The 27,905-nt window shown below is 39.3% G+C and overlaps 1 protein-coding gene across 3 annotated transcripts in view; it reads left to right on the top strand.

The window, feature by feature from the left end:
• The first annotated feature begins 4,903 nt into the window (after positions 1–4,903).
• Positions 4,904–27,905, top strand: part of SENP5 (SUMO specific peptidase 5) — a 49,746-nt gene continuing 26,744 nt past the window's right edge. For 2 of the 3 annotated variants that reach the window (XM_045540016.1, XM_045540014.1), the window contains exons 1-2: positions 4,904–5,054; positions 21,560–23,103. In XM_045540016.1, coding sequence (XP_045395972.1) covers positions 21,591–23,103 — 1,513 coding nt within the window. In that variant the 5' untranslated portion in view covers positions 4,904–5,054; positions 21,560–21,590. Of the gene's footprint in view, positions 5,055–12,263; positions 12,286–21,559; positions 23,104–27,905 lie in introns of those variants that run through there. The other variant, XM_045540015.1, reaches the window with a different exon arrangement.

Below are 27,905 nucleotides of genomic sequence, written 5' to 3'. Positions count from 1 at the left end.
GCCGATTGTTGCAAATTAACCTAAGCCAATTTGATCATGCTTAGGTTCTTAGCTACCCAGGAAATTTGAGGTGGTGAGGGTTAACTAACCTCTGACAACCTCGCTGCCAATTTATAGTGAAGTGAGTCTTCAGAGCAATTTCCACCACACACCTCGAGGTTAGTTAAGTAAACATTTATTAGCAAAAGTGTTCAGCCTATCTGTAGCTCACTATAATCCAGGCTGTCTGTCCTGGTAAGTGCTCTATCCACAGCCTCACATGAAAAGTTCACTTGAGGCAGAGAAGGAAACATTCCAGAGGCCAGGATTCTGTTACCTTTGAAGACGGCATCATGTAACCAGACATCTTCCTAACCAGTGGCTGGTCACAGGATCATTTAGGGATGGAGCTTTGAGGGCCATTCCTAGGGGATCAAGTTGCGGCCTCACTAGATTCTTACACCTGTTCATTATGCAAGGCTGCAGGAGTCTCTCAAATTACTTTAGCCAATGGAAATATCTTGAACACAATCATGTCCCTGATAAGAGCCCATTTATGATCTCATTGCTAATTAACAAGCAACTGTGTTCATAAAGAAACATCCATTTCTGATCTTCACTCTGCTTTTTAACAGGGTCTCAGGTGTTGAAGAGATGAATAATAGAAGTGCTTGTAGTGGCTGCCTCTAGAGTGTGACCTTTCTGACTGGGCACCGACCACCCTAATGTGTGAATTTTCTATTAGAACAATACACAGTGTCTTTGCTCAAACATTTTAAAGTACATTACAGACATTGTAATACAGACAAAGTTGGTTCTTGACATTTGCAAGTTTAATATTTTTGGTTTAACTGCTTATTAGCAGTAAACTGTAGTTGCTTGTCATTTTACTAAGTTAAAAATTTAATTCTGTGACCTAAAAGACCAATATGCAGGAAAGAGGGTCACTTGGTTAGTAAGCGAATTTAGCTGGTCACTCCTTATCCAGATTTTCTTCTTGGTATTTAAGCACTAACTCCCATTAATGGCTAAAAGAGGACACTTAAAATTTCAGTTGTACTTTAGTGATTTTCTCGAGGGATGTTATGTTATTTAGTACTGGTTGGGAATTTATGATGGTGTCAGGATGTAAGAGATTTACTGTGCTGTATAATTTTGCCTGTGGCAGACTGTGTCTCCAGTCTTAGTCCCAGAAGTTAAGTCCGATATCTTTATCTCTAAAATTCCAGTTTCGTGTGGCTAAATCTGAAAGTCCGTATCTCAGGATCTTTTAATGTTTATACACAGATGACATGATCTTGTATAGAGAAAATTCTAAGGAATCCACACATACAGAAAAATATTAGAACTAATAAGTGAGTTCAGCAAGGTTTCATGACACAAGATCAATATACAAGAAGCTACAGTAATCAAGAGAGTGTCATACTGGCATAAAAGTAGACATATAGATCAACATAATAGAATTTAGAGTCTAGAAATAAACTTTCACATTTATAGTCAGTTGATTTTTGGCAGGGGTGCCAAGACAATTTGATGAGGGAAAGAACAGTGTTTTCAACAAATGGGGCTGGAACAACCAAATATCCACATGCAAAAGAATGAAATTGAACCCCTTCCTTATACCATATGCAAACATTAATTCCAAATAGATCATAGATGTACATGTAAGCGATAAAACTATAAAGCTCTTAGGAAAAATCATAGGAGTAAATCTTTATGACCTTCAGCAAGGCAATGGTTACTCAGACATAACATCAAAAGCACAAGACACAAAAGAAAAAATAGATAAATTTGACTAGTCAAAATTAAAATTTCTTATCTTGTAAATGATACTATTCAGAAAGTGAAAAGAGCAAGGAAGGGAGGGACAAAAACCTACCTAATGGATACAATGGACACATTTTGGTGATGGGCACACCTACAGCCGTGACTCAAGCATTACAAAAGCAATCCATGTAACCAAAACCATGTGTACCTCCTTAATATTTTGAAATTAAAAAAAAGAAAGTGAAAAGACAACCCACAGAATGGGAAAAAATACTTGAAAATCATACATCTGATAAAGTATTTATATCCAGAACATATATCAATAAAGTTATTAAAAAATAAGGCCGGGCACGGTGGCTCATGCCTGTAATCCTAGCACTCTGGGAGGCCGATGTGGGAGGATCGCTTGAGATCAGGAGTTCAAGACCAGCCTGAGCAAGAACGAGACTCCGTCTCTAAGAAAAATAGAAAGAAATTAGCTGGACAACTAAAAATATATATAGAAAAAATTAGCCGGGCATGGTGGTGCATGCCTGTAGTCCCAGCTACTCGGGAGGCTGAGGGAGAAGGATCGCTTAAGCTCAGCAGTTTGAGGTTGCTGTGAGCTAGGCTGACGCCACGACACTCTAGCCCGGACAACAGAGCAAGACTCTGTCTCAAAAAAAAAAAAAAAGGAAAGAAAAGAAAAAGAAAAAGAAAATAAATAAATAAATAAAAACAAATCAAATTTTAAAAATGAAAATGCAGTATTTAAAATTAAATCAATGCATAATTTTAACAGTATTAAATGAGGTTGTAAAAGACAGAATTAGTAAACTCAAAAACAGGTAACTAGAAAACATTCAAACATCAAGAAAAAAAATTAAAGACAGTACAAACAATAAAAGATATGGTGAACAAGGTCAAATAACCTTACATATGTAACTGGCGTCCCAGAGAACAGGAGATAGAGAATGAAGCAAAAGCAATATTTGAAGAGATAATGGTTGAGAATTTCCCAAAATTGATGAAAGACATCTACCTACAAATTAGAGAAGCTCAGTGAAACCCAAGACAGATAAATACAAAGAAAACTAAGATAGAGCACAAAATACTCAAATGGCTGAAAATCACTGACAAAGAGAAACTATTAAAAAGGAGCTAGATACTTGGGAGGCTGAGGCAGGAGGATTGCTTGAGCCCAGGGATTTGAAGTTGCTGTGAGCTAAGATCAGGCCACTGCACTCTAGCCCTACGTGAGACCCTGTCTCAAAAAAAAAAAAAAAAAAAAAAAGGGAGCTAGAGCATTCTGTTTGTTCATCTCTCTCTTCTCTGGGACTCTTTCCAGGAACTGTGGCTGCTTTGGCCTTCCCAGCCTCCCAGCTACTTCCCCTCAACTCATGGAGACCCCCAGGCTCCTGATGGTTCCCCCCCATCTGTGAAATATTCTGGAGACTGTGTAGGCAGTAAACTGGGGCATCTAGGGGGTTCACCCCATTTATTTTCCAAATCTCAGGGACCATCATTCTTCTTTGCCTGATGGGCAATGTCTTGAAAACTGTTGTTTCTTATTTTCATCTGTTTTTTTTTTTTTTTTCCGAGACAGAGTCTCACTCTGTTGCCCAGGCTAGAGTGAGTGCCATGGCGTCAGCCTAGCTCACAGCAACCTCAAACTCCTGGGCTCAAACGATCCTTCTGCCTCAGCCTCCCGAGTAGCTGGGACTACAGGCATGCGCCACCACGCCCGGCTAATTTTTTCTATATATATATTTTTAGTTGTCCAGCTAATTTTTTTCTATTTTTAGTAGAGACGGGGTCTCGCTCTTGCTCAGGCTGGTCTCGAACTCCTGAGCTCAAACGATCCGCCCGCCTCGGCCTCCCAGAATGCTAGGATTACAGGCGTGAGCCAGCGCGCCGGGCCCTCATCTGGTTTTTTAATGGTTTCACTTGGGAGGGTAAATCTGATCCCTTTTATTCCGTCTTGGCTAGAAATGGCAATCTCGAAAGATTTACTTCTAAACTAAGGAAATATGCCAATCTGAAGTTATTATTGAAAGTCTATAGTAACTGCACCAAAAGACTAAGGAAAGCTTCTGTTTGGGAAGGAGTACTTTGACACTGTTTAGAGTTTGCTGACACGTGGTGATAAAAGCAAACCAAACCACCTTGTAGTCAGTTTCGTCATAATGTTTTCTTCTCTACAATCAGTGCACATCCTTATTGCTTACACATGGCTCTCAGCAACCCAACCTTGGGTTGTAGCCATCCACTGTAGCCATCTCCACTTTATTCTTCCAAATCGAGTATGTCCAAAACTGAATTCATATTCTGCCATAAATCTGCTGCTATTATATTTTCTACCTGTCAGGACATTGGATTGCAATTATCTATTTATGTCTCTTTCTCCCAAACCAGACTAAGGTCTTGTAAGAGAAGGATTACTTTATGTTCACATACAAAAAAATGCTAATTGAATGAATAGTACTTCAATATACAAGGCTAAAGTCACTTTCCTCTCTCGTCAGAAAGACAATAACAGATTTACTGCAGACTTCCTAAGCCCTTGTTGGCAAGTCACTATTTGGAGCTGAGGTTACAATGGCGAATGAGACAAGGCGCTACCATCCCTGGAAAGCATTCCCAGCTAGGAAGAGTGGGGAACAGCTAAAGAGGCTAATTACAATCCCCAGGGGTAGGATCAACGTGGGAAAACCAGATAGGAAAAGCCTGCCCCAGGCCTCAAAAAGTGCAATCCAGAGCAGGAAGGTGGTCTTTTGTTTTGGCAGGGGGGAAAGGGATCAGTGGAGGGCGGGGCCGTATAAAAGCTGAGGTCTGATTGAGCCCTTTTGGGTTAAAATCTTGAGAAGGTGCTGAACAGAAGTCTCAGACGCGCTTTGTAGAGCCTCTGCAATTTCTCAGTCACAGTTCCTGCAAGTCCTGGCGCGCTCCCAGGGAGGCGCGGCGCGGGGGACGGACTGGGGGTCCGGCGGCCAAGAAAGGGACGGTACCCAGCCACCCGGAGACCCGGGAGCCCGGCGCCGGAAGCGGGGGCACGCAGCGCCGGGCCCGCCGCCGCTCTCCCCGCCCCCCGCACGGGGCGCGGGCGGGGCCGCAGGCGGAAGGGCACCCGAGGAGGTGACGACGTAAGTGAGCGCCGGCGTCGCGGCAGCAGCTCCGGAGGAAGCTCGGCGGCCGTGGCCGCTGCGGGCAGGCCGGACACCTCCTTGCTGGCGGGGCTTCCCCTAGAGCTGGCGAAGGCGGGGCCCCAGTCCCGGCTGCCGCATCGTCTGGGCCGCCGGTGGGGCAGGTGCCAGGAGCCAGGGACGTAGGTAAGCGGGCGCACGGGCGTCCAGTCGGCCGAATGACAGACAGACCGATCGCCTGGCCGGGCTGGCTGGCGGTTCGCGCGCCAGTGGCGCCAGCTCGGCGACCCGGCCCGGAGGCCTCGAGCACTGCCCTCTTCCCCGCCCCAGCCGGAGGCCGCACTTTCCCCTGGGCACGGTGTGCCTTTCTGTGGGAGCGGAGGGAGCTCGTCCCGAGGGGCCACTGCCTCCCCTCTCTCTCCAGCCAAGCTGTGCGACGCAGGCACCGGGAGAGCTAGTGCCCCCGGCCGCTCCGCGTGAAGCCCGAGAAAGCTTTGAGAGAAGGAGCTGCTGTTAGAGGCCCTCAGCTCCTGCCTTTTTGGAAGTCAAGGGTTTAGTTGTTAGGACAGGTCTGCCTCCTTCCTGCCTTGGTTCCTTCCCCCACACTGTGGGGCCCGTTTCCAGTGAAAGGGTATGGCACGACTGAACATTAGGGTGATGGGAAGCCGTTTTTTCTGTTCTGTCTCTGCTAGGCAGTGTCAACCCCCGTTGACTCTATGGCCACTCCGTTGGCGGTGGGGCAGGGATGCGGAGAGGATGTGGGAGTTCTGGATGTAGAGTCCCAAGAGCTGAGTTGAAACCCTAGACTACCATTTGGTGGTAGTATTTTTAATTTCATGCTGAGAGAATTAAATGAAGAAAGTAGAACGTTAGTCATGAAATGTTTTAGGATTTTACTTAAACTTGGTTTAAAAATATCCAGGACACTTAATGGTAGGGTCTTAATTATGTTGTTGGGGGGGTTTTTTTGCCTTTTTCCCAGAATAAGCTTGGTATGGAGAAGGGTGCCCGAAGAGATACCAGGCTCTTGTATGGTCAGAACCTAACTGCAATCTGTGTTTTGGGTGGGCAACATCAGGAAGAAACAAGACTCTCTCCTAGTCATCCAGATGTCTCATCTTGCTGATAAAACATGATTGGTATATGAGGGATGACTTAAATCAATTTTGCTCAAGATAGCTTTTGCCCAGTGGGCCCTTTCTAGAAGAAAAGCTGAGAGGGGCTTCGTTTGCACATTGGCCCATTTAGAGGGAATTCTCTGCTTCTGAAACATTTCATGTTAATTGAAAATGTGCACAGAATGAATGAAGGAACTTGAGTGACTGGGTATTACAATTCTGAGTTAATTTGTGGAGACGCCTTTCTCTGTATTGGAGAAAGAATATTCACCACTCAGTAGTTTAATGGACCCCAAGTTAGAGAAGTATTTGGGGGACACAGTGGGGGGAGATGCAGTGAATTATTTGAATGCTCTTACCGTTCCTTGATCAGGCAAATTAAGGATGCTTTCCTTTCCTAGGTGAGGCATGATGGTTGCTGCTCTGCAGTGTGTATGTAGCTAAGTGCAATCTTTGGTTCCTTTGATGTAGAATTGTCAACTTGGGATTTTAAGTCGTGGTTACAGAAGGAACATTGAGAGTCATCAAATCCAGTAGTTCCAAAGCCTGGCTGGGCATTATAATTAGTTGGGGAATTAAAATAAAAACCCAAATGCCTGGACTCTACCTCAGTAGGTCTGAAGTGGGACCTGAATATTTGTGCTTTTTAAAAAGCTTCTCAAGTGATACTCATGATTTGAAAACTCAGGTGCAGATAATGTTTCACATTTTAGTTTATAAACAGGCTCATAGAGAAGAAGTGTCATGTCCAACTAGTTTGCTGCCTTCTTAATTTTCTTCTTTCTCTTCCTTTCCTTAGCAAGTCATCTTAATTGAATCAATACAGGTTTATAGTGCCTTGAGCCCAGAAATTAAAAAAGAAAGTCCTTTAAGTTGGTAGCTTTGTATAATTCTGTTTTTATACTTTCTTAGGCAGTTAGACTCCTTAATGCTTTTTAATGAATTAGTACATGTTATGTTAAAATTTGTTACTAAATATTGCATAGGTTTGTTTTTAGGGAGACTTATATAAAAATTATATCGACTGGGAGTGTGGCTCACACCTGTAATCCTCGCAGAATGCTGAGGTGGGAGAATTGTTTGAGCTGAGGAGTTCGAGACCAGCCTGAGCAAGAGCAAGACCCCATCTCTACTAAAAATAGAAAAATTAGCCGGGTGTTGTGGTATGCGCTTGTAGTCCCAGCTACTTGGGAGGTTGAGGCAAGAGAGTCGCTTGAGTCCAGGAGTTTGAGGTTGCTGTGAGCTGGGTTGACACCATGGCACTCTAGTCCTGGCAACAGAGTGAGACTGTCTCAAAAAAAAAATAAAAAATAAAAAAATGCGTTGGAACAAAGGCAGGTATAGGAAGTAGTAACAACCCAATGAAAAGTGAAGTTTAGGGGTCACGTGCTGGTCCTTGAGGCAGTCTTCTGTTTCTCTAAGGATTTGAGACCAAAATTAGATACTTAATCCACTGTATTTGGTGGCCGAATGTGATGAAAGTATCACCCACTAGGTAGCACAAATGCACAAATCTCAAATTGCCAATCTTGATCTTTTTTATGGTTTCTTTATGCCCTCTGATTGCCCAATAGGCAGTTAAAACAGCAACTCATTTCCTACTCCAAATCCATTTATTTTTGTCTCACTTTTCTGGGATGGGTAACCCTGCCTGTTTCTTTACTGTACAACAGCTATTCTCATTACTGCCTTATTACCTTGTGGAGGTAATGCTAGTGATGCTTGAGTAACCTGTATAGTGGCTGCACTGCAAACTTTCACCCAAATATTGGGCACCTTAAGGATTGTTTAGGCATAGGGCTGTCCTAGTGTCAGTGAGTATCTAACAGGAGTTGAAAGCTTCTATTTCTTTGTGTGTTTTATCTTTGAAGGAGTGTTGATATTTGGTGAACATGAACATACAACAGTATGGCTGGGAATACAGGGGCAGAAAAGTAGAGGGACCCCATATAGTGGTTGTTTTTAATTTTTTTTTTTTTTTTTAGTGGAAGCAAGATTTATTCAGCAACTATAGAAAGTTAAAAAGTCTACTCCACAGACAGAGTGCAGGCTCTGTTTTTAATTTTAATTACATGTGCTCTGAGCACATGCTTGGAATTTTTCAATTTTAGAGTGCACTGGCTGGACTGTTTTATTGAGAACCTTCAATAGCAGTATCTTTGTCTTTTCTCCAGAGCTAGTTAGATTCCCCAGAGAAGAATCTTTGGGCCTCCTGCTTGGAAATCCAGCATTCTGACAGCGAAATTGAGGGAAACTCTGGAAGTCTTAGCATTCAGTATATAAACACTCACTCATGTTCATTTAACTCAGCTGTTTTCAGTGTGATGCCCTCATTTCTCAACTCCACCAGTTGAAATGTTTTCCAGTCTAGGAATCCTTTGTTTTACCCAGGAGAGCTGTTCTGTCCAATATGGTAGCCACTAACCACATTTAGAAAGTTAAATCTAAGTAATTAAAATTAAACATTTAGTTCCTCAGTTGCACTGGACACATTTCAAGTGCTCAATAGCCACATTTGCCTAAAGGCTACCATGTTGGACAGGGCAGATAGAGAATATTTCTATCATTGCAGAAGTTTTACTATACAGTGCAGTTCTAGTCTAGAGAATAAGGCTCCAGGCTTCTGCAGCCTTGGCTGGTTTTGTGGCATATGGGAGGGTATCAAAATTATTGACCAATCCTTTTGTTTTTATTGTCATGTTCACACCCCTCTGATGCTGCCAATTCCTGATCTATTTTGAGGTACTGTTGTTTGGATTGCTTTCCTCATTGTAAGCTTGAGATTTAACTTCCTTAGGTCTTTAAGTCAATCTGCATTCCAACTTTCAAAATGTTTTTGCTCTTGTCCCTTCCATAGTACTAAAATTTCTCTTGCAAATGTCTGAAAATCCAATGGACATTTTAGTTCTTATCTTACTTGACTTTTCAACAGCCTTTGACCGTTTCCCTCCTCCTAGAAACTTTCTCTAGCTTCCTGATACTACATTTACCTGATTTTCTGCCTTATCTCCCTGATCATTTCTTCTCATTTTCCTTTGCTAAGGAGTCTTCTTTCTTTACCTCACTCTTACATCCTGGAGTTCCTCAGGACACTGCCCTAGGGTACGTTCTCTTCTATCTTTCACAGATTCTTCCTAGGTGATATTTTCTATAGCTTTGGTTACTATAAGATGATGACTTAAACTGGAATTCCTATGGTATCCTCTTTTCAGAGTTCCTGAACTGTATATCCAACAGTATGCATCCACTTGGATTTCTTTCTTTCTCTTTTTAATTGAGGTGGGGTCTTGAACTCTTGGGCTCAAGTGATCTTCCCACCTCAGCCTCCCAAGTAGCTGGAATTATAGGTACCTACCACCATGCCTGGCATTTTTTTTTTTCTTTTTCTCCCACTAGTATTTCTTACAGTCACCTCAAATTCAACATGTTGAAATCTAAAAACATAGCATAACCTTCCCCCAATCTATCTTTGTTTGTGTTCCATGTAAATGATACTGCTATCTGCCTCGTAGCTCATGCTAGAACTTTTACACACCACATTTGGGTAAGAGTTCCCTAAGCCTGTCATTTCTGTGTCCTGAAAAATCTCAAGATTGATTCACTTTGCTAATGGTTATTAAGTATGGAATGTCCGATTTCCTTAAGTACTAAGTTTGACAGTTGATATCGCTGACATTTCACTTTGAAACTTCTTGGTGTTTTTTTGTTTTTGTGAAGATGCATCCTCATTCTTTCAAAGGCACATTTTGGCTTGTGATTATCTTTCAAAAAAATTTTTTAGAGCAATTTTTGTGAAACCAGAGATAAGTAAAAAATTTGTGTTATTTTTGAATATGAGTTCTGTTGTGGAACCAATGCAGCACAGACAGCTCAAAATATCAACAAAGTGTTTGAGAAGGATGTGGCTAATGTGAACGCACAGTACATTGATTTGAGAAGTTCCGTTCTAGTGATTTTAATCTTGAAACTTAGCCATGTGGGTGACCTGAGACCAAGGTGGATAATGATGAGCTGAAAGCGGTAGTGGAAGCGAGTCTATCTCAACCTATGTGTGAATTAGCAGCAAGGTTTGACATTACTATTGCACCAGTACTGCACCATTTGAAATAAATGGGCAAGGTAAAGAAGTTGGACAGATGGGTACTGTGCAAATTAAATGAGTGTCAGAAGAGAAATCATCTCGAAGCTTGCCATTCTTTGCTGTCACGACAATAAAGGCGACCATTTCTATGCCATATTGTTACGTGTGATGAAAAATAGATTCTTTTTGACAATTGCAAGCATTCAGCACAATGGTTGGATAAAGATAAAGTGCTGAAACACAATCCAATCAAATATTCATCAAAAAAAGCTACTGGTGTCTGTTCAGTGGTCCAGTGCTGGCATTGTCCACTACATCTTCATGCAACCTGGTCAGTTGATTACAGTGGATGTCTAATGCAACCAATAGGACGAGATGATGAGGATGTTTGCGATTAAGCAGCTGAAACAGGCCAACCCTCTTTGCAAGTCCACATGTCACAAAAAACAACGCTGTTCAAACTACAAAAAATCTGAACTTAGAAACTCTGTTATCCACCGTATTCACCAGACTTGCATCAACTGACTACCACTTCTTCCAGGCTTTGGATCACTTCTTGCCAGGAAAAATACTCAATTCCCAACAAGCTATGGAAAACGCCTTTCACAATTTTCATTGCCACTTGCTCTCCGGGCTTCGTCACTGCTGGCATAAGCAAGCTACCATTAAGATGGCAACTGTCCATAGTTTAGGTGCATACTTTGATTAATTGTACTGCATCTTGTTTGAGATAAATTAAACTTTTGACCCAAAACCAAACATTTCATATTTAATGACGTAATACATTCTCCCAGTTTTCTCCTTATTTCAAGCAGCTATTACACCATACCTACATTCACCTGTAACAGCCTCCTAACAGATTTCCTTTGCTGTGGCCTTCTGCACATTGCAGATAGAATGATCTTTTCAAGAATATAAATCAGATCTTTTACTCTTCTCTTTCATGGCTTTACATCAACCTTATGTTCTATAGCAGCATCATTAATTTAGCTTTTCTGTTCCTTGCCCATCTCTTCAGATCCTCCTTTAAGTGTTACTGAAGTTCTTTCAGTTCCCTGGACTCCTGCATTCCCTTTCCTGGACTTTTGTTTGTTCCCTTTGGTTAGTTACTGTTTCTCATCCTTTGTCTCAGCTGAAAAATAATTTCTTCAGGAAGTCTTCCCTGACCCTTTTCCCAGACATACCCATTTACACTCTGAATTTTACCTTTTTTATATCCATCCCATTTGCTAATATATGTTCAAATGACTTTCCCACTAGACTATAAATTCTTTGAAAGTTCAGTGCCTTTTTATTTATAGAAACTCAAACATTAATAGAATTAAAATTTAATAGATGTTCGTATATTTTTACAATTTGAGCGTGATTGGTATATAACCACCACAGGAAAACATGTTAGTTTAACTTTTTAAATTACAGTACGGGTAATTTTCTCTAATTTGGGGAGAATTTTTAATAATTTTATTGTGTGCTTTCTTCCTCTTCATTCAGAGTTTATTGACTCATAATTATGTACTTTGTGTTTGTGTGTGATATTCTTTTTTTAAAATTTATTTTTAATTATGGGTACATAATAGTTGTATTGTGTGTGATAGTCTTAATAGAATAAACATCTTATTAATTAGATGGCTCACAATTATATTGCCATTAATATGGAGAATAAATTCCAAGCCTTTCTTTATATTGGTAGTATACCATAATAAGGGCTTATTTGAATTACACTGTTTATTTCATATTAAGAAGTTTATTTATATTTAAGTGCTTCCCCCCAATAAAGTAAAATGCCCTAAACTAGAGATTCCTAAAGTTTCTTTTCATAGCTCCTTGTCTTTTTTCCAATGCTCCAGGCCTAAGTTTAATTTATTAAGCAATTAAGTTTAAACAACTTAATAAGTATTCACGTTCTAACAACCTAGTAGACATTTTAAAAATACATAAATAGGAAGACAAAATCATTTTTGTTTCATTCTAAAATAACATCAATTATTTACTGTATGTATTTGTTGGGTGCTATAAAGCTTCTAAAAACTTGGAATCATATTGGGCACTGCCACCCATTATTTTTTAATTTATAAAAATTTTTTTCTTTTTTGGATCCAGGGTCTTGCTCTGTCATCTAGGCTGGAGTGTGGTGGTGCAATCAGAGCTCACTGTAACCTCAAACTCCTGGGCTGAAGAGAGTCTCCCACCTCAGCCTCCTGCGTAGCTGGGACTACAGGTGGGCACTACCATGCCGTACTGATTTTCTTTTTTGTAGAGACAGTGTCACCATGTTGAACAGGCTGGTCTTGAAATCCTGGCTTCAAGTGGTCCTCTTGCCTTGGCCTCCCAAAGTGCTGGGATTACAGATGCGAGCCACTGTGCCCAGCCTTAAGGTTTTAAAAAATTTTTATTTTGTCCACTCATTTTTTGGTTTCAAATTGATACTTGCACAGTATTTTTTTTTTTTTTATCACAGCAACCAACAGATACTCAGCTTTGCAAAGACATGATATCAGAAGGAACATAGCATGATCTACTTGGAAACTGAACTATCTTGAACTAGTAGTTTATGGGGTTTTTGACAGATATAGAACATCACTTTTACCTTCTAATTTAGACTATCCTATGGCACCCTTGTGAATTCACTCGATAACCCCAGGTTGCCTTTGGCATAGTTTGAGAACTGTGGCTCAAAACTGTTAATACTTTGGTGTATATCCTTTTAGACATTTTTCCCTAAAGATTCAGGCGTATACATATATTTTTGCTTTTAGTAAAAATGCGCTCATACATATTGTTTAGCAACTTGACTTTTTTTCCATTCAACAGTATATCAGGGTAAAGATAATGGATTGAACATATACATTTAATTTCACACCAGCCTGAAAACTCCATTAAAACAGTAGAGGAGGCCGGGTGCGGTGGCTCATGCCTGTAATCCTAGCCCTCTGGGAGGCCGAGGCTGGTGGATTGCTCGAGGTCAGGAGTTCGAGACCAGCCTGAGCGAGACCCCATCTCTACTAAAAATAGAAATAAATTATCTGGACAACTAAAAATATATATAGAAAAAATTAGCTGAGCATGGTGGCGCATGCCTGTTGTCGCAGCTACTCGGGAGGCTGAGGCAGTAGGATCGCTTAAGCCCAGGAGTTTGAGGTTGCTGACGCCATGGCACTCACTCTAGCCCGGGCAACAAAGTGAGACTCTGTCTCAAAAAAAAAAAAAACCAGTAGAGGAATTTTTTTAACACCTCAAAATGACAACAGGAGCAGCAAGAATAACAAAATTCTGGAAGCTGGAAAGCAGAAAAGACTAGTGGTAACTGATTAGCGAGCAGAATTCAGAATGTCGCATCTTAAACCAACAGTGGAGAGAGCTAACAAGTAGTCATCTTACTGAACCTTTTTTTGTTTGTTTTTGGAGACAGGGTCTTGCTGTGTTGTCCAGGCTGGAGTGAAGTGGCCTGGTCATAGCTTATTATCGCCTTGAACTCCTGGGCTCAAGTGATCCTACTACCTGAGCCTCCCTAGTAGCTATAGGACTACAGGCATGCACCACCATGGCTGGCTAATTTTTTTTTTAACTTATTTTTTGTAGAGATGGGGTCTTGCTATGTTCCCCAGGCTGGTCTTGAACTCCTGGCTTCAAGTGATCCTCCTGCCTCAGCCTCCCAAAGTGCTGGGATTACAGGCATTAGCTACCATGCCCCACTGATAATTCTCATTATCCTGTTATCACATGATATTTAGCATCCCTGGACCCTAGCGCCTATGTGTCAATACCAACCTGAATTCATTACAACGACCAGGAATTTCCCACACATTTCCAAATGTTGGGTTGGGGTGTGCTATGGAGTATCTGGTTAAGAACCATTGGGTTAGATCAATGTTTATTATGATTATGTAAATGGTAGTCATAGCTAAGCCATGTAGTATACTGTGATTTACAAGCCAGTATTTTTTCCTTTCTTGTACAATTTTTTGTTGTCCCTGAAATTAATAACTATCTTTATCTTTAGTGTTCTGTATCTGTTGCTAATTTATCTTCAAACTTTTTTCTGGTTGTCTGTATCTCCTGTCTTTGCATTGATATACTTTAGAAATTCTATCAGTTTCACATTCTTGGAGACAACCCTCCCAGAGCCTTCTGACCTCTCCCTTCTGGATTGTTGGCTCTCTAGGCTTGAGGCACAGTTGTCATTCTGCATCTTTCTTTACTGTTTTCTTGAGTATTCTTCTTGCCTGTCCCTTGTTTTGGATCTCATTTCTAGATCTTTTGTCTTCCTTGATTTACTCATTTTGTCAGAGTACCTCCTCCTGTGGCTCTCTGAGAGAGATGCATGGGAATGTTATAGTTTGATTACTTTTGTCTCTGAAGACCTTTTTCTGTCCTCAATCTGGTTGATAATTTGGCTGGATCTAAAGTTCTGTGTTGAAAATAATTTTCCCTCAGAACTTTGAAAGCATTACTGTTTTTTCTTCTAGTTTCTAGTCTTGCTATTAAGAAGTCCATTGCTGTCCTATTCCCAATCCTTTATAATGTATGTCCTTTTTTTGGTCACCCTTCCTAGAAGCTTGTAGAAAGCTGTTTTTGCCCCCATTGTTCTGAAATTTCATAGTTGATATGCCTTGGTATGACTTGTGGGTCTGTTTTTACTCACTGTGTTGGGCATTTGATAGTTTTTTATCCATGTACAATTTCATGTCCTTTAATTCTGGAAATTTTCTTGAATTATGTATTTGACACCTCCCTCCTGTACTTTCTTAGTTTCTCTCCAATACTTTAGATATATACCCTCCCGGCCTGATCTTTTAATTTTCTTATCTTTCTCTGTTATTTTCAATCATTGTGTGGTACTTTCTGGGAGATTGCCTCAAAATTTTAAATGTTTAATTTTTTTTTAACTTTTCACTTTGAAATAACTTCAAACTTATTTTTCTTTCTTTCTTTCTTTTTTTTTTTTTTTTTTTTTGAGACAGAGTCTTGCTCTGCTGCCCAGGCTAGAGTGCCGTGGCATTAGCCTAGCTCACGGCAACCTCAACTCCTGGGCTCAAGCAATCCTGCTGCCTCAGTCTCCGAATAGCTGGGACTACAGGCAAGCGCCACCATGCCTGGCTAATTTTTTCTATATATATTTTTAGTTGTCCAGCTAATTTCTTTCTGTTTTTAGTAGAGATGGGGTCTCGCTCTTGCTCAGGCTGGTCTTGAACTCCTGAGCTCAAACGATCCACCCACCTCGGCCTCCCAGAGTGCTAGGATTACAGGCGTGAGCCACCGCGTCCGGCCCAACTTCAAACTTAAATTGCAAAAATATTACAAAGTTTGCATATATGCTTCACCTAGCTTTTCTCCAGTGTCATATTGTGTAACTACACCACATTATCAAAACTGGGAAATGAAGATAATGCTGTTAACTGATCTACACACCTTATTCAAATTTTGTTGATTGTTCTATTAATTTTCTTTTTCTGGACTAGGACTGAATCCAGCATTGTACCGTGGATTAATTGTCATGTCTCCTTAGTTTTAGTCTTTTAATCTGGGATAGTTCCTCAGTCTGTCTTTGTCCTTCATGACCTTGATTGACACATTTGTAGAGTATTGGCCAGTTATTCTGTAGAGTGTCCCTCAATTTGGGTTTGTCTGTTGTTTCCTCATGATTAAATACAGGTTATACATTTTTGACAAGGATACTACAAAAGTGATGTGCCACATCAGGAGGCCTATGATGTCCATGTGTTTCATACTGTTGATGTTAACCCTGATCACCTGCTTGAGGTGATGTTTGCCAGGTTTTTCCATTAAAGTTACTGTTTTTCCCTCTGTAATTTGAAGTATTTTGTGGGAGATACTTTGAGACTGTATATATCTTGTTGCTCATTGTACTTTCATCCTCTAATTTTAGCATCTATTGATGATTCTTGCCTGAGTCAGTTATTTCTGAGACAATTGCAAAATGTAACTTTTCTATTTTCATCATTCCTTCTATATTTATTAATTTGAACTACCCCCATCCCTGTTTATTTAGTCAGTTTTTTAATAGCACAGTAAACTCGAGGATATTTATTTTATTCTTGGGTTATAATCCATTAATTGGTCAAGGTTTTTTGGCCATTGTGAGTCCCTTCCGATTGACTCCTGTGTCCTTTTGACATGTCATTTTTTGATCACTTGTATACTTTCTGGCACCCCAGTGATATTTCAGGCTTGTCTTGCTTTTCCTCTGCCCCAGCTCTGGAATCAGCGTTTCTTTAAGTGAAGAATAATATTAGGAAACCAAGATTCTGGGTGCTAAGTGTTCATTGCTACTGGAATGGTGTTGCTTCTAGGCCCTCTAAGTGGACAAAGCTAGGAAATACGTATATGTGTATGTATCCCTTCTCCCCGTTCATTTAGTCAGTTTTTAAAATATCACTATATGTGACCACATCTGAACTGACTCTTTAAGAAGATAATGTCCCATTTCTCAAGACTCATTTAAATTCCAAAACAACTGTTTACCAGTTAATCTTTGTTCCCTATCCATTCATCCTCCCTAGTAATCCTTTATTGCTCCTGAACAGAATTCCTCTTTTCTCTCTTCATAAAAAAAAAAATCACTATAAGCTCAAGGATATTTAATTTTTGGGTTATAATACATTACTGTCATGTCCTTAGTTGTCCAAAGTTTATTGGCCATTGTGAGTCCCTTTGGGTTGGCTCCTGTGTCGTTTTGTTATGTTATTTTTTTTTTTAAGCAGTTGTATATATATTAAACACTACGAGTTCATACTGATACCTCTGATTTCAGTGTAGCCCTATGGGTTCATTCTCACTTCAGTGTCTCTTTTGTTAGTTCTCCATTTCTCCAACAAGGAGAAACCTAACTCTAATTATCCACAACATATTTACTTATTTGCTCAATTTTAGAATACTTATAAAGTAATTTTACAGTTAACTTTTGTGAAAAACAAATTTTCCAGCCAGGGTACGCTATTTGTATAGTCCTTTGACCTTTAGTTTTAGAGCATGCAGTCAAAATAGTCTCCAAAGTTACTTTGGCTAATTTTTCTCTACTCCTTACAGTGTGGTTGTGCTATTCATTTGAAATACAGTTAGGTTTGTTTGTTATTGTTTGTATTTCATTTTGGGTATCTCTGCATTCTGGTTAAATTTAATTATTTGTATATTTTTAAAGTATGTGAAATATTAACATGGTTCTAAAAAGTCAAAACTTTATAAAAAGGCATATTCAGAGAAATGCTACTCATCTCATTTCTTCTCCCCTTTTTCAATTCCTCCAATCATTTCATCCTATTCCCACCTACCATGCAGTGGCATATTATTTATGTTCAATTGAACTTTGCTTTTTCTCTTAATGATATGTCCTAGAAATTGCTCCATATTAGCTCATAGAACCCTTTTTCATTCTTTTACAGCTTCATTTATTGTGGGATAAACTATAGTTTATTCAGCTACTTTCCTATGTATGGAGATTTAGGTTGTTTTAAACATTTTGTTATTACAAACATGTTACAGTGAATAGCAATAATAATAAAAATACATATGTACAAGCCAGCAGTGAAGTATGATGACGCCACTGCATTCTAGCCCAGGCAACAGAGTAAGAATCTGTCTCAAAAAAAAAAAAGGAAAAGAAAAGGAAACTGAATCCCCCTCCTCACTCCACCCCTTCATATTATTAAAAAAATAATGAAAAAATAGTCACTGCTTACTCATTGACTTTCCACTACCAGCTTTTTCTCCATTGCATCCCCAGATATGGTTACCTAAAAGCTGGCAAAAGAGTAAATCCTGGTCTGCTCAACAGCATTGTGAATAGAATTGATGGTCAGGTAATGACGTTACTGTTTGAGATGTTGGGAACAGGTACTAAACCTAAGCAGTTTCATACTATGATTCTCCTAACAGTCTATCACCTATAGTAGTAATAAACAGATAAAGGAAGATTTAGAGGAAGGATACCAGAGAATGGTGAAGGCTGGAATTCTCTCTAAGTTTTTTTTAACTTTTTATTTAAGTGTAACATATATATGCAAACTGTATAAATATACATAAGTGTACATATACCTCCATAAATTTTTACAAACCAAGATCATCTTGTGTAGCCAGCATGAAGCTCAAAAAATAGAGTACGACCTTTTTTAGTTTACAGTAAAATTCACTCTCTTTGGTATATGGTTCTGAGTTTCAACACATGCATGGAGTCATGTAACCACCACCACAGTCAAGAATACAGAACAGTTCCATCATCCAAAAACATTATCTGATGCTTGCCCCATGTCAATTTCTCCTCCTACCCACAACCTCTCACAACCACTGATCTGTTACTAGTGTTCAGGGTAAAGTCCATAAAGTGGTGTTGCTGGATTAAAAGGTAAATACTTTTGTAGCTTGATTAGATATTACCAAATTCCCTCCAAAAGGATTTTATCAATTTGTGTTCCCACTAACAAAGTGTGAAAATGCCTTTTTCCCCACCAACAGAATGTGTTATAATTGTTGCCAGTTTTCTTATGAGTGAAGTTGAACATCTTAAGTTTAAGGGCCATTTAAAAATCTTTGTGAATCATTTTCTTGAATCATATCTCTTTCCCATTTTTCTATCAGGCTTTTTGTCTTCTATCCCTCAATTTAAGAGTTCTTTATATATTAGGGATATTATCCCTTTATCTGTGATACTTGTTGCAGATTTTTTTTCTGGTTTATCAGTTGTCTTTTGATTTTATTTGCCTTTTTTTTTCTTTTAAAGATAGAATCTTGCTCTGCCACCCAGACTAGAGTGCAATGGCATCATCATAGCTCACTGCAACCTCAATTTTTTTTTAACTTCCAAGCTTTCTATTGAGTTTTTCATTTCTGCTACTATTTTCAATTTCAGGGCTCCTTCCTTGTTTTTGATCATTTTTGAAAAAAATAACATCTTCCTCCTCCTCCTCCTCTTTTTTTTTTTTTTTTTTGGTGACTGAGTCTCTACGCTGTTGCCTAGGCTAGAGTGCATCAGTGTCAGCATAGCTCACTGCAACCTCAAACTCCTAGGTTCAAGTGATCCTCTTGCCTCAGCCTCCCCAGTAGCTGGGACTATAGACATGTGTCACCATGCCTGGCTAATTTTTTCTTTGACTTGTTTATTTTTTTTTTGGTAGAGATGAGGTCTGGTTCTTGCTCAGGCTGGTCTCAAACTCTTGACCTCAAGTGATCCTCCTGCCTCAGCCTCCCAGAGTGTTAGGATTATAGATGTGAGCCACCATGCCTGGCCCATCTTCTTTTTTTCTAATGAATATAATATTTCTTTTGCATATTTTAAAGACAGTGTTACTGTTTTTCCTTCTCTCTCTTTTTTTATTGTGGTAAAATATATGTAAGATTTAACATTTTGGCTGGGCATGGTGGCTCACGGCTGTCTGTAATCCTAGCACTCTGGAAGTTTGAAACAGGAGGATCGCTTGAGCTCAGGAGTTGGAGGCCAGCCTGAGCAAGAGCCAGACCCTGTCTCTACTAAAAATAGAAAAATTGGCCGTCTATGGTGGCATGTACTTAACAATATCCAGTTGTTTTTAAGAATGACTACTAAGAAGCTGCTTGGAAACTCTGAACACATGGTGGGACATGTCAACTTTGGGGTGCATGGTGGGCCTTGCTGAGCCATTTTGTGGGAAATATCTGTATCTTTATGGAGTTTCTTTTGGACCAATCATATTCTCCAGAGAAGAATCTTCCAGTCTTCTGCTTGGATGGCTAAGACAGACTGCGAGGGTTCTGAAAGATGAGTGGGAAAAAATGTTTGGAATTTCATATTCAATATGTAATTCCGTCTTCAAACTATGCCTGGAGTCCCTCTGTCCATTTTACCCTTTCTGAAGGATAAACCTCCAATTTTGCATAGGGAAGTGGTAGTTTCCTGTTATGTGTAGTTAGGGAGGGATCTGTACTCTAATTGCTTCTTAAACTTTAGGATATACAGTAGAGTAATTGTTCAGGCCTGTTTAGTTGAGACATCCCCAAATGTCACTTCACTACCTATTAGTCTTTTCTCTTTAATCTTTTCTCTCCAAGGGGCTGCTCTTCTCCTTGGAGATACATACCTGGCTGCCAGTCTTCTAGAAGCTGAGTGGGGAGGGGTTGAGGAGAATTCACTGTAAATGCATTTGTTCTAGCATATCCCTGCCCTCAGCTGCACGTGATGTACCTAACTGTCCTGGTTCAGCTTCCCCAGAAAATAAAACTTTTGTTATTTGTCATGGTAGGAGAAGGGATCTGGGGGTCTATTTTTTATTCAGACTTTGAGCCAGTCCTTCCCTTTTCAGCTCCCCCGTACTCCTGACCTTCATGGGTTATTTACTGCCCCCAATTCTGAGCCTTTTGGAAGTCCTGTTGCTTGCTTGGCCTCCCATACTGTTGGCTTAGACTGCTTGCTTCTTTCAAAAATGTTACTGCTTTTGTCTCCTCTTTCGTTATCTTTGTCCTTTTAATTGTTTTTGCAGTTTAAAAAGTCTGATTTGTCATCTTAAGGGGATTTGGAGAAGAAACTGAGGTAAATGTGTTCAGTCTTCCATCGTTTTTTTCAGAGAAAATTGATGCACAGAAAGGTAATACAGCTTTCTTAGTTGTTAGCAAGCTGAAATTAGAATATTGGTTTCTGATTCATAATTTATTTATTCCACTCTACCTGCTGTGGCTGGTGCCTTTCTTTCTATGCTGAAGAGCCTTCAGTAACGTATAGTCTTATTAAATCCTGAAGGGAAGTCATGTTTGGTTTTGACTGTCATTCATTTCCATCTACCATCTCTATCAGTGTGTTCCTGAAGTTCATGTATGTGTTTGTGTTGGTTCTTTTTTTTACATTTACTTGAGATCTGAAACCATAACTGGTGAGAGCACCTGATACAGTCCTGTTTCTCAGTGGTTACTCAGAGAGTCTTTGATTGGCAACACAGGAGCCTGATATCCCTCTTGAGCTACTGATGTCACATGTATTTATTGACTGTCTACCTGTGGATGACTAAACAGAGAAAAAGTACCTGCCCCTTTAAAAATTTGCTATATGAAATAAATTGTTTTGCTATGAGCAAATTATAAATAAATGAATATGAAATCAGTCTTAAGTGGTGTCTGGTCTCTTTTCCCTTCCCCATCCTCCATTTTACAAATGAGAACACAGAATTGGGTGACTTTTCAAAATCACTTTGCTAATGAGAAGCAGGGCCAATGCTAAGGAATCTTCTTGACTCTCCGCCCTGTTCCATCAGAAACTGTATATGGGAAAATGATTCTTGAAACTTCTGTCAGAGGCAGGTGTATAGCAATTGGGGTCTTTTAGAGTACTCATGTCTTCGCCTTTCCACAGTGTTCATTGTGATGAAAACCTTAATGAGGTGGGATTTTACTGTGTCTGATAGTCTGAATTAAAGTATATATGTTCTTTTTTCAATTTTCTACCTGAATTTCTGTGAATATATCTTCGTGACTTTATTTTTAGGTCAAAATGTAACTTTTCTTTCTCTTAACAGCTACATCCAGATCTCATTATGCATCAGAAAAATGAAAAAACAGAGGAAAATTCTATGGAGGAAAGGAATCCACTTAGCTTTTTCTGAGAAATGGAATACTGGATTTGGAGGCTTTAAGAAATTTTATTTTCACCAACACTTGTGCATTCTGAAAGCTAAGTTGGGAAGGCCAGTTACTTGGAATAGACAACTGAGACATTTCCATTGTAGAAAGAAGGCCCTTCAGATCCAGAAAACATGGATCCAGAATGAACCTCTTTGTGCTAAGACCAAGTCTGATGTGGCTATTCAGAATGTTTGTACTTTGTCTTCTAAAGTGAAGAGAAAGGACACTAAAAACTTCATTTCCTCCTCAAGGACTCTCCTGAAACTCCAAGCAGAGAGGTTTCTGACATCAGCAAAGAATTCTGACCATGAATACTGTAGAGAGAAAAGTCTCTTGGAGGCAGTTGCCGACTTTCCAGCAAATAGTGTTTTAGGACAGGCCAATGGTCACAGACCTAGGACAGAGCCGCAAACTTCTGACTTTCCCATGAAGTTCAATGGGGAGAACCAAAGTCCAGGTGAGAGCGGCACGATTGTGGTTACCTTGAGCAATCATAAGAGAAAGCGCTTTTGTTATGGCTGCTACCAGGGGCTGGAGCACCACAGGAATGGGGGACCTCTGATTCCAAAAAAGTTCCAACTTAACCAACATAGAAGAATAAAAGTATCTCCTCTTATGATGTATGAGAAATTATCCATGATTAGATTTCGGTACAGGATTCTCAGATCCCAGCACTTCAGAACAAAGAGCAAAGTTTGTAAGCTAAGAAAAGCCCAGCGAAGCTGGGTGCAAAAGGTCACTGGGGACCATCAGGAGACACTTAGGGAAAACGGTGAGGGTGGCAGTTGCAGCCCATTTCCTTCCCCAGAACCTAAAGACCCTTCTTGTCGGCATCATCCGTACTTTCCAGATATGGACAACAATGCTGTGGTGAAGGGAAAGAACTCTCATAAGCCTGATAGCCACACTAAAGGAAGCCCTTTCTTGGACAAGGAGCTTAGTTTAGATGAAGCATTCCCTGACCAACAGAATGGCAGTGCCACGTACACCTGGGACCAGTCACCCTGTTCTTCTCCTAAGTGGGAGTGTACAGAGCTGATTCATGACATCCCCTTATCAGAACATCATTCTAGTAACATGTTCATCTCGGAAACTGAGAGAGAAATTATGACTCTGGGTCAGGAAAATCGGACAAGTACTGTCAGTGATGACAGAGTAAAACTGTCAGAGTCTGGAGCAGATAAATCTGTGAGTAGTATAGATGGGCCTGTGTCTGAAGAGACTGTTCAATATGAGAACTCATACCAGATGGAGGAGGATGGATCTCTCAAGCAGAACATTCTAAGTTCTAAGTTGCTGGATCACCCTTACTGTAAAAGTCCACTGGAGGCTCCCCTGGTGTGCAGTGGACTCAAACTAGAAAATCAAGTGGGAGGTGGAAAGAACAGTCAAAAAGCATCTCCAGTGGATGATGAACAGCTGTCAATCTGTCTTTCTGGTATGCATTCTTCCTTTATTCTCCCCCAAACTCTAGCCCACACTTGCTGTCCACTGTCCTTTCTAGAAGAGTCCTGTTTTTTTCCTCCCATACATAGATTTCCCTTAAAGCAGTTAGACATTCTTCTTAGATTTTTTTATATTGCTACATTATTATGTAGATATTCCATAATTTATTTAATTCTTGGTTGATGGGCACTTGCATTGATTCCAATTGTTTCTTTTGTAGACTAATGATGCAATGAAATTATTTACACTTACACAATTGTGCTTGTAAGCTAAATTCTCAGTATTGAAATTGCTGGTGAAAGGATATTCCCACTTAAAATTTTAAGAGAATTGTTGAATCACCCTCTAAAAAGTTGAACCAGTTTACACTTGTTAAGCTTTGAGAGTTTTAATTTGCGCTTTTAAGTTTGAACATCTTTTTCTGTGTTTATTGGACATTTGTGTGCATGATTTTCCTTTGTCTATTTTTCAGTCGCATTGTTTCTATTTTATTTATTTAATACATACAAAACTCCTATGTACCAGGCACTGTGCTGGTTCCTAAGAATGTACCAACAAACAGGATATACTGTCTTCAGGGGCCTCAGCATCATTCTAGCTGTAAAGATGTCAAATTGATTACTAATTATAAATATTATAAGAATTGTTCCTCACAAAAAGCTTTTAGTGCTCCAGAATTGTTTATGGTATTTTGATTTAACAGAAATTTTCAGCTCTTACATTGTAAAATTTATATCTTTGACTTTATGCTTCTAGTTTTTATGACATGCTTTAAAGGCCCTCTCTTATCAAAATCTACCCCTTGAAGTAAATTGGTATAAATGTTTTTGGAAGACAATATGCCAGTATCAGTCTTTGATCCATTCCCCTCCTTGGAATTTATCCTAGATATAAAAGAGTACAAATATGTTTGTATAGGGTAATTACTTGTATTATTTTAGTAAAAAAAAATGCAAACAATCAAAACAAGTGTTTCTATTGAAGCATAAATTATGGAACATTCAGGCAATGGTATACTATGCAGCTGTTTAAGAATAAATTAGATCTATATTTTGATACTGAAAGATGTCTATGTAAAGCCAAAACAAGTTGCAAAATGGCATAGCATTTTGTTAAAAGGTATATATGCATATAGATAGGATGAATATGTATATGTACATGTGTATGTACATTTATATAGGACATATCTGAACAGATATATCAAATTGTTATAAATGGCTTTTTTTGAGGGAGTTAGGAGGGTTACTTCTTGATAGTTCAAACAATTCTGAGGACTTTATCTTTCCAACCATTATGTGTAACAAGTTCTTCCCACAAAAAAACACAAAGTAGGAGTCCTAGCAAATCTTTAAAAAAATGTGTATTCTAGAACAGTTGTCGTTATTATCGATACTGTCTTAGAATAGATATAAATTTTCCTAATAAGTTAGCAGAACTGTGATACTTAAACCGGAAAAAAAATTAGTATTTACCCACAAATACCAATTAACTTTTATAGATATAACACTTCCAAATACAACTGATAAATTGAATATGGCATTTAGTAAAACTGTAGCATGGCGTGAAAAAGTAGGAATTCTTACAGAATTCACATTTAGTGATCTGTAATGAAATTCATTATTATAATAGGCTAAAGGAGAAAAATCATGGCATCTCAGCAAGTGCTGAAACGCCTGTTAATAAAACTTGGCTTCCCTTTGTGTTAAAATCTCTGAGAAAACTAGTAATAAAGGAAACTAACCTCATTTACTAAAGAATGTCTGTCTGGAACCAATAGCAGGTCCAGGTTTAAGAGGATGAAGTAAGGACATGAAATTTCTTCCTCCTCCCAGCAAATCCATAGAAATTGTGAAAAATATATTAAAAACACATATGTATCTCTATGCTCAAAAACACGGAGCAGAGAGTTTTGGTGGATCTGAAACTGAGAAGCTCCCACAAGGCAGAAAATAGAGGGATGATCCAGAGGGGCAGAAGGAAGATTAGTGCAGGGAAATGGTGTGACATTGAGGGTGTCCATTTCTGGAGGTTTTAGAAGTAGGGAGGAAAGGGGAGACCCATAGTAAAAGACTGAGTAATTGGGGGAATCCTCCCTGCCTGTGCCACATATCAGCAAAAAAGATACCTGCTATTGAGCCAAAATTCTAAGAACAGGAGACAGGACACCTTTCACCCCCACCCCCAGCCCCATGTACCCCATATCACCTGGCAAGAATGAGGAACATCCATTTTCAGAACAGTTGCTAAGGTTCTTAGCATCCCTACTTCACCAAAAATAGTTCACAGCAGAGCAACAGCTACTGCCCATGACAACCCTTCCCTTCTATCCCCAGCAAGTTTACCCAAGTAAAAATGAACTCTCAGTGTGTCGTCATCATCTGAGAAAAGCCAACACCATGAGACAAATTCAACAAATAAAACAACTAAACCTGAGTAATTGGGATTAATAGAGCAATCAGAATAGTAATCAGTATAGGGCAATCAGTACAGTAGATGCTGCTTTAACTGACTTTTCGAGCTTTAGACAATTTTGAGTTCCATGGTATGCTGAATGCTGGCTCATCTCTAATGTAACTGTACCTTATGCTTCTTTGACTTGATTTATATATTTAAGAGTTGTACTTATGGGAAATTTCCTTATTGCCATTTCACACGATTCAGTATTATATAAATTGATGAAATATGAGCATAAGAAGGAAGTTACATGTTTGAAAACCAAGTTGCATACATTGTAATGATAGTGAATTACTGCAAAAAAAATTAATACTGAATTACACTTATTCAAGACAACTGTGAAAGATTTGAGGGAGTATATGAAAATCTAGGATTCCGTACAGAGATTACTTTGCAAGTATCTTGAAGTTCTTGCTTTACTTTAAAGAACTGAAAGTTCTAACCTCCATTTCATGGGTGTGCCAGGAAATAATGGAAGGGAAACTGAAAAAATAAAGAATATTTTCCAGAACTGAAGAGAAAGGTATGAGTCTTAAATTAGAAAAGCTTAGTAAGTGCCAGTCAGGATTAACGCATATATACAAATACAACCCCACACTAAATTTTGTGTGGTAAAATCACAGCACATTAAGTATTAAAAGAAATAACTTGGACAGTTAGCTGTCTGTTTTGGAAGGAAATGGAATAGATTCCTGTGCTGTAATACATTCCAGGTACATTAAAAATTTGGCTAACTAGAAACATACACAAAAATTTGTACATGAATGCAATAACAACATCATAATAGCTGAAAAGTAGAAATGATCGAAATGTCCATCAACTGATGAGTGGGTAAAATTTGGTATATCTACAAAACAGAATATTTTATCATAAAAAGAATGAAGTACTGATACATGCTTCAATGTGGAAGCACCTTGGAAACATGCTAAGTGAAAAGCCAGACACAAAAGGCCATATATATGATTCCATTTATTTGAAATGTCCAGAATAGACAAACACAGAGAGATAAAGTGTTAATAGGTTAATAGTTGCCAGGAGCTGGGAAGAAGAGAAATAGGAAGTTGACTGCTAATAGGTACAGGGTTTCTTTTTGGGGTAATGCACATGTTCTGGAATTAGTAGTGATGGTTGCACAACTCTGAAAACCACTGAATTATACTTTTTTTTTTTTTTTTTGAGACAGGGTCTCGCTCTGTTTCCTGGGTTAGGGTGCCGTGACATCATCATAGCTCACTGCAACTTCAAACTCCTGGGCTCAAGAGATCCTCTTGCCTCAGCCTCCTGAGTAGCTGGGGCTATGGGCACATGCCATCATGCCTGACTAATTTTTAATTTTTTTGTAGAGATGGGGTTTTGCCATTACTCTGGCTTGAATTGTACTGTTTAAGAGGGTGAGCTTTATGGTATGTGACTATCTCAAAGTTATTAAAAAGAAATACAAGAGACCATTGAAATTATTTCTAGACCTGGTGGTTCATGCCTGTAATCTTAGCACTGTGGGGACTGAGGTGGGAGGATCAGTTGAGACCAGGAGTTTGAGACCCCATCTCTTAAAAAAAAAAAAAATGGTAGGTGTATGGCAGGCACCTATACTCCTAGCTACTGGGGAAGCTGAGGTGGGAGGATCGCTTGAGACCAGGATTTGGAGGCTGTAGTGAGCTATGATCACACCACTGCACCCCAGCCTGGGTGACAGAGTGAGACTTCATCTCTTAAAAAATTAAAAATTATTTCTGATTGACAAAAATTCTATATATTTGTGGGGTACAACGATATTTTGATATGTGTAGTATACGTTATGAAGTGATTAAATCAAACTAATCAACACACTCATTGCTCATGTACTTCTTTTCTTTTCCTTTTTTTTTTTTTTTTTTTTTGAGATAGAGTCTCACTCTGTTGCCTGGGCTAGAGTGCAGTGGTGTTGTCGTAGCTCTCTGCAACCTCAAACTCCTGGGCTCAAGCGATCCTCTTGCCTCAGCCTCCTGAATAGGTCGGACTCTAGGTGCGAGCCAGCATACCTGGCTAATTTTTCTATTTTTTGTAGAGATGGAGTCTTGCCATGTTGGTCAGGCTGGTCTCAAACTCCTGGGCTTAAGTGATTCTCCTGCCTTGGCCTCCCAAAGTACTAGCGTTACAGGCATGGGCCATCACATGAGCCTTATTTTCTTTTGAGAATATTTAAAATCTGTTCTCATCAGTTTTTAAGTACACAGTACATTATTAACTATAGTAACCAGACTGTGTGATAAATCTTTAGAACTTATTCTCCCTGTCTAACTGAAAGTTTGTACCTTTTGTCCAACATCTTCCCATTCTGTCTCTCCTAGTCCCTCGTAA

This window comes from Lemur catta, chromosome 1 (assembly GCF_020740605.2).
Source record: "Lemur catta isolate mLemCat1 chromosome 1, mLemCat1.pri, whole genome shotgun sequence".
NCBI classification, from domain to species: Eukaryota; Metazoa; Chordata; class Mammalia; order Primates; family Lemuridae; genus Lemur; species Lemur catta.
The sequence above is the reverse complement of the archived record's forward strand: the minus strand, read 5'-3'. Positions and strand labels throughout refer to the sequence as shown.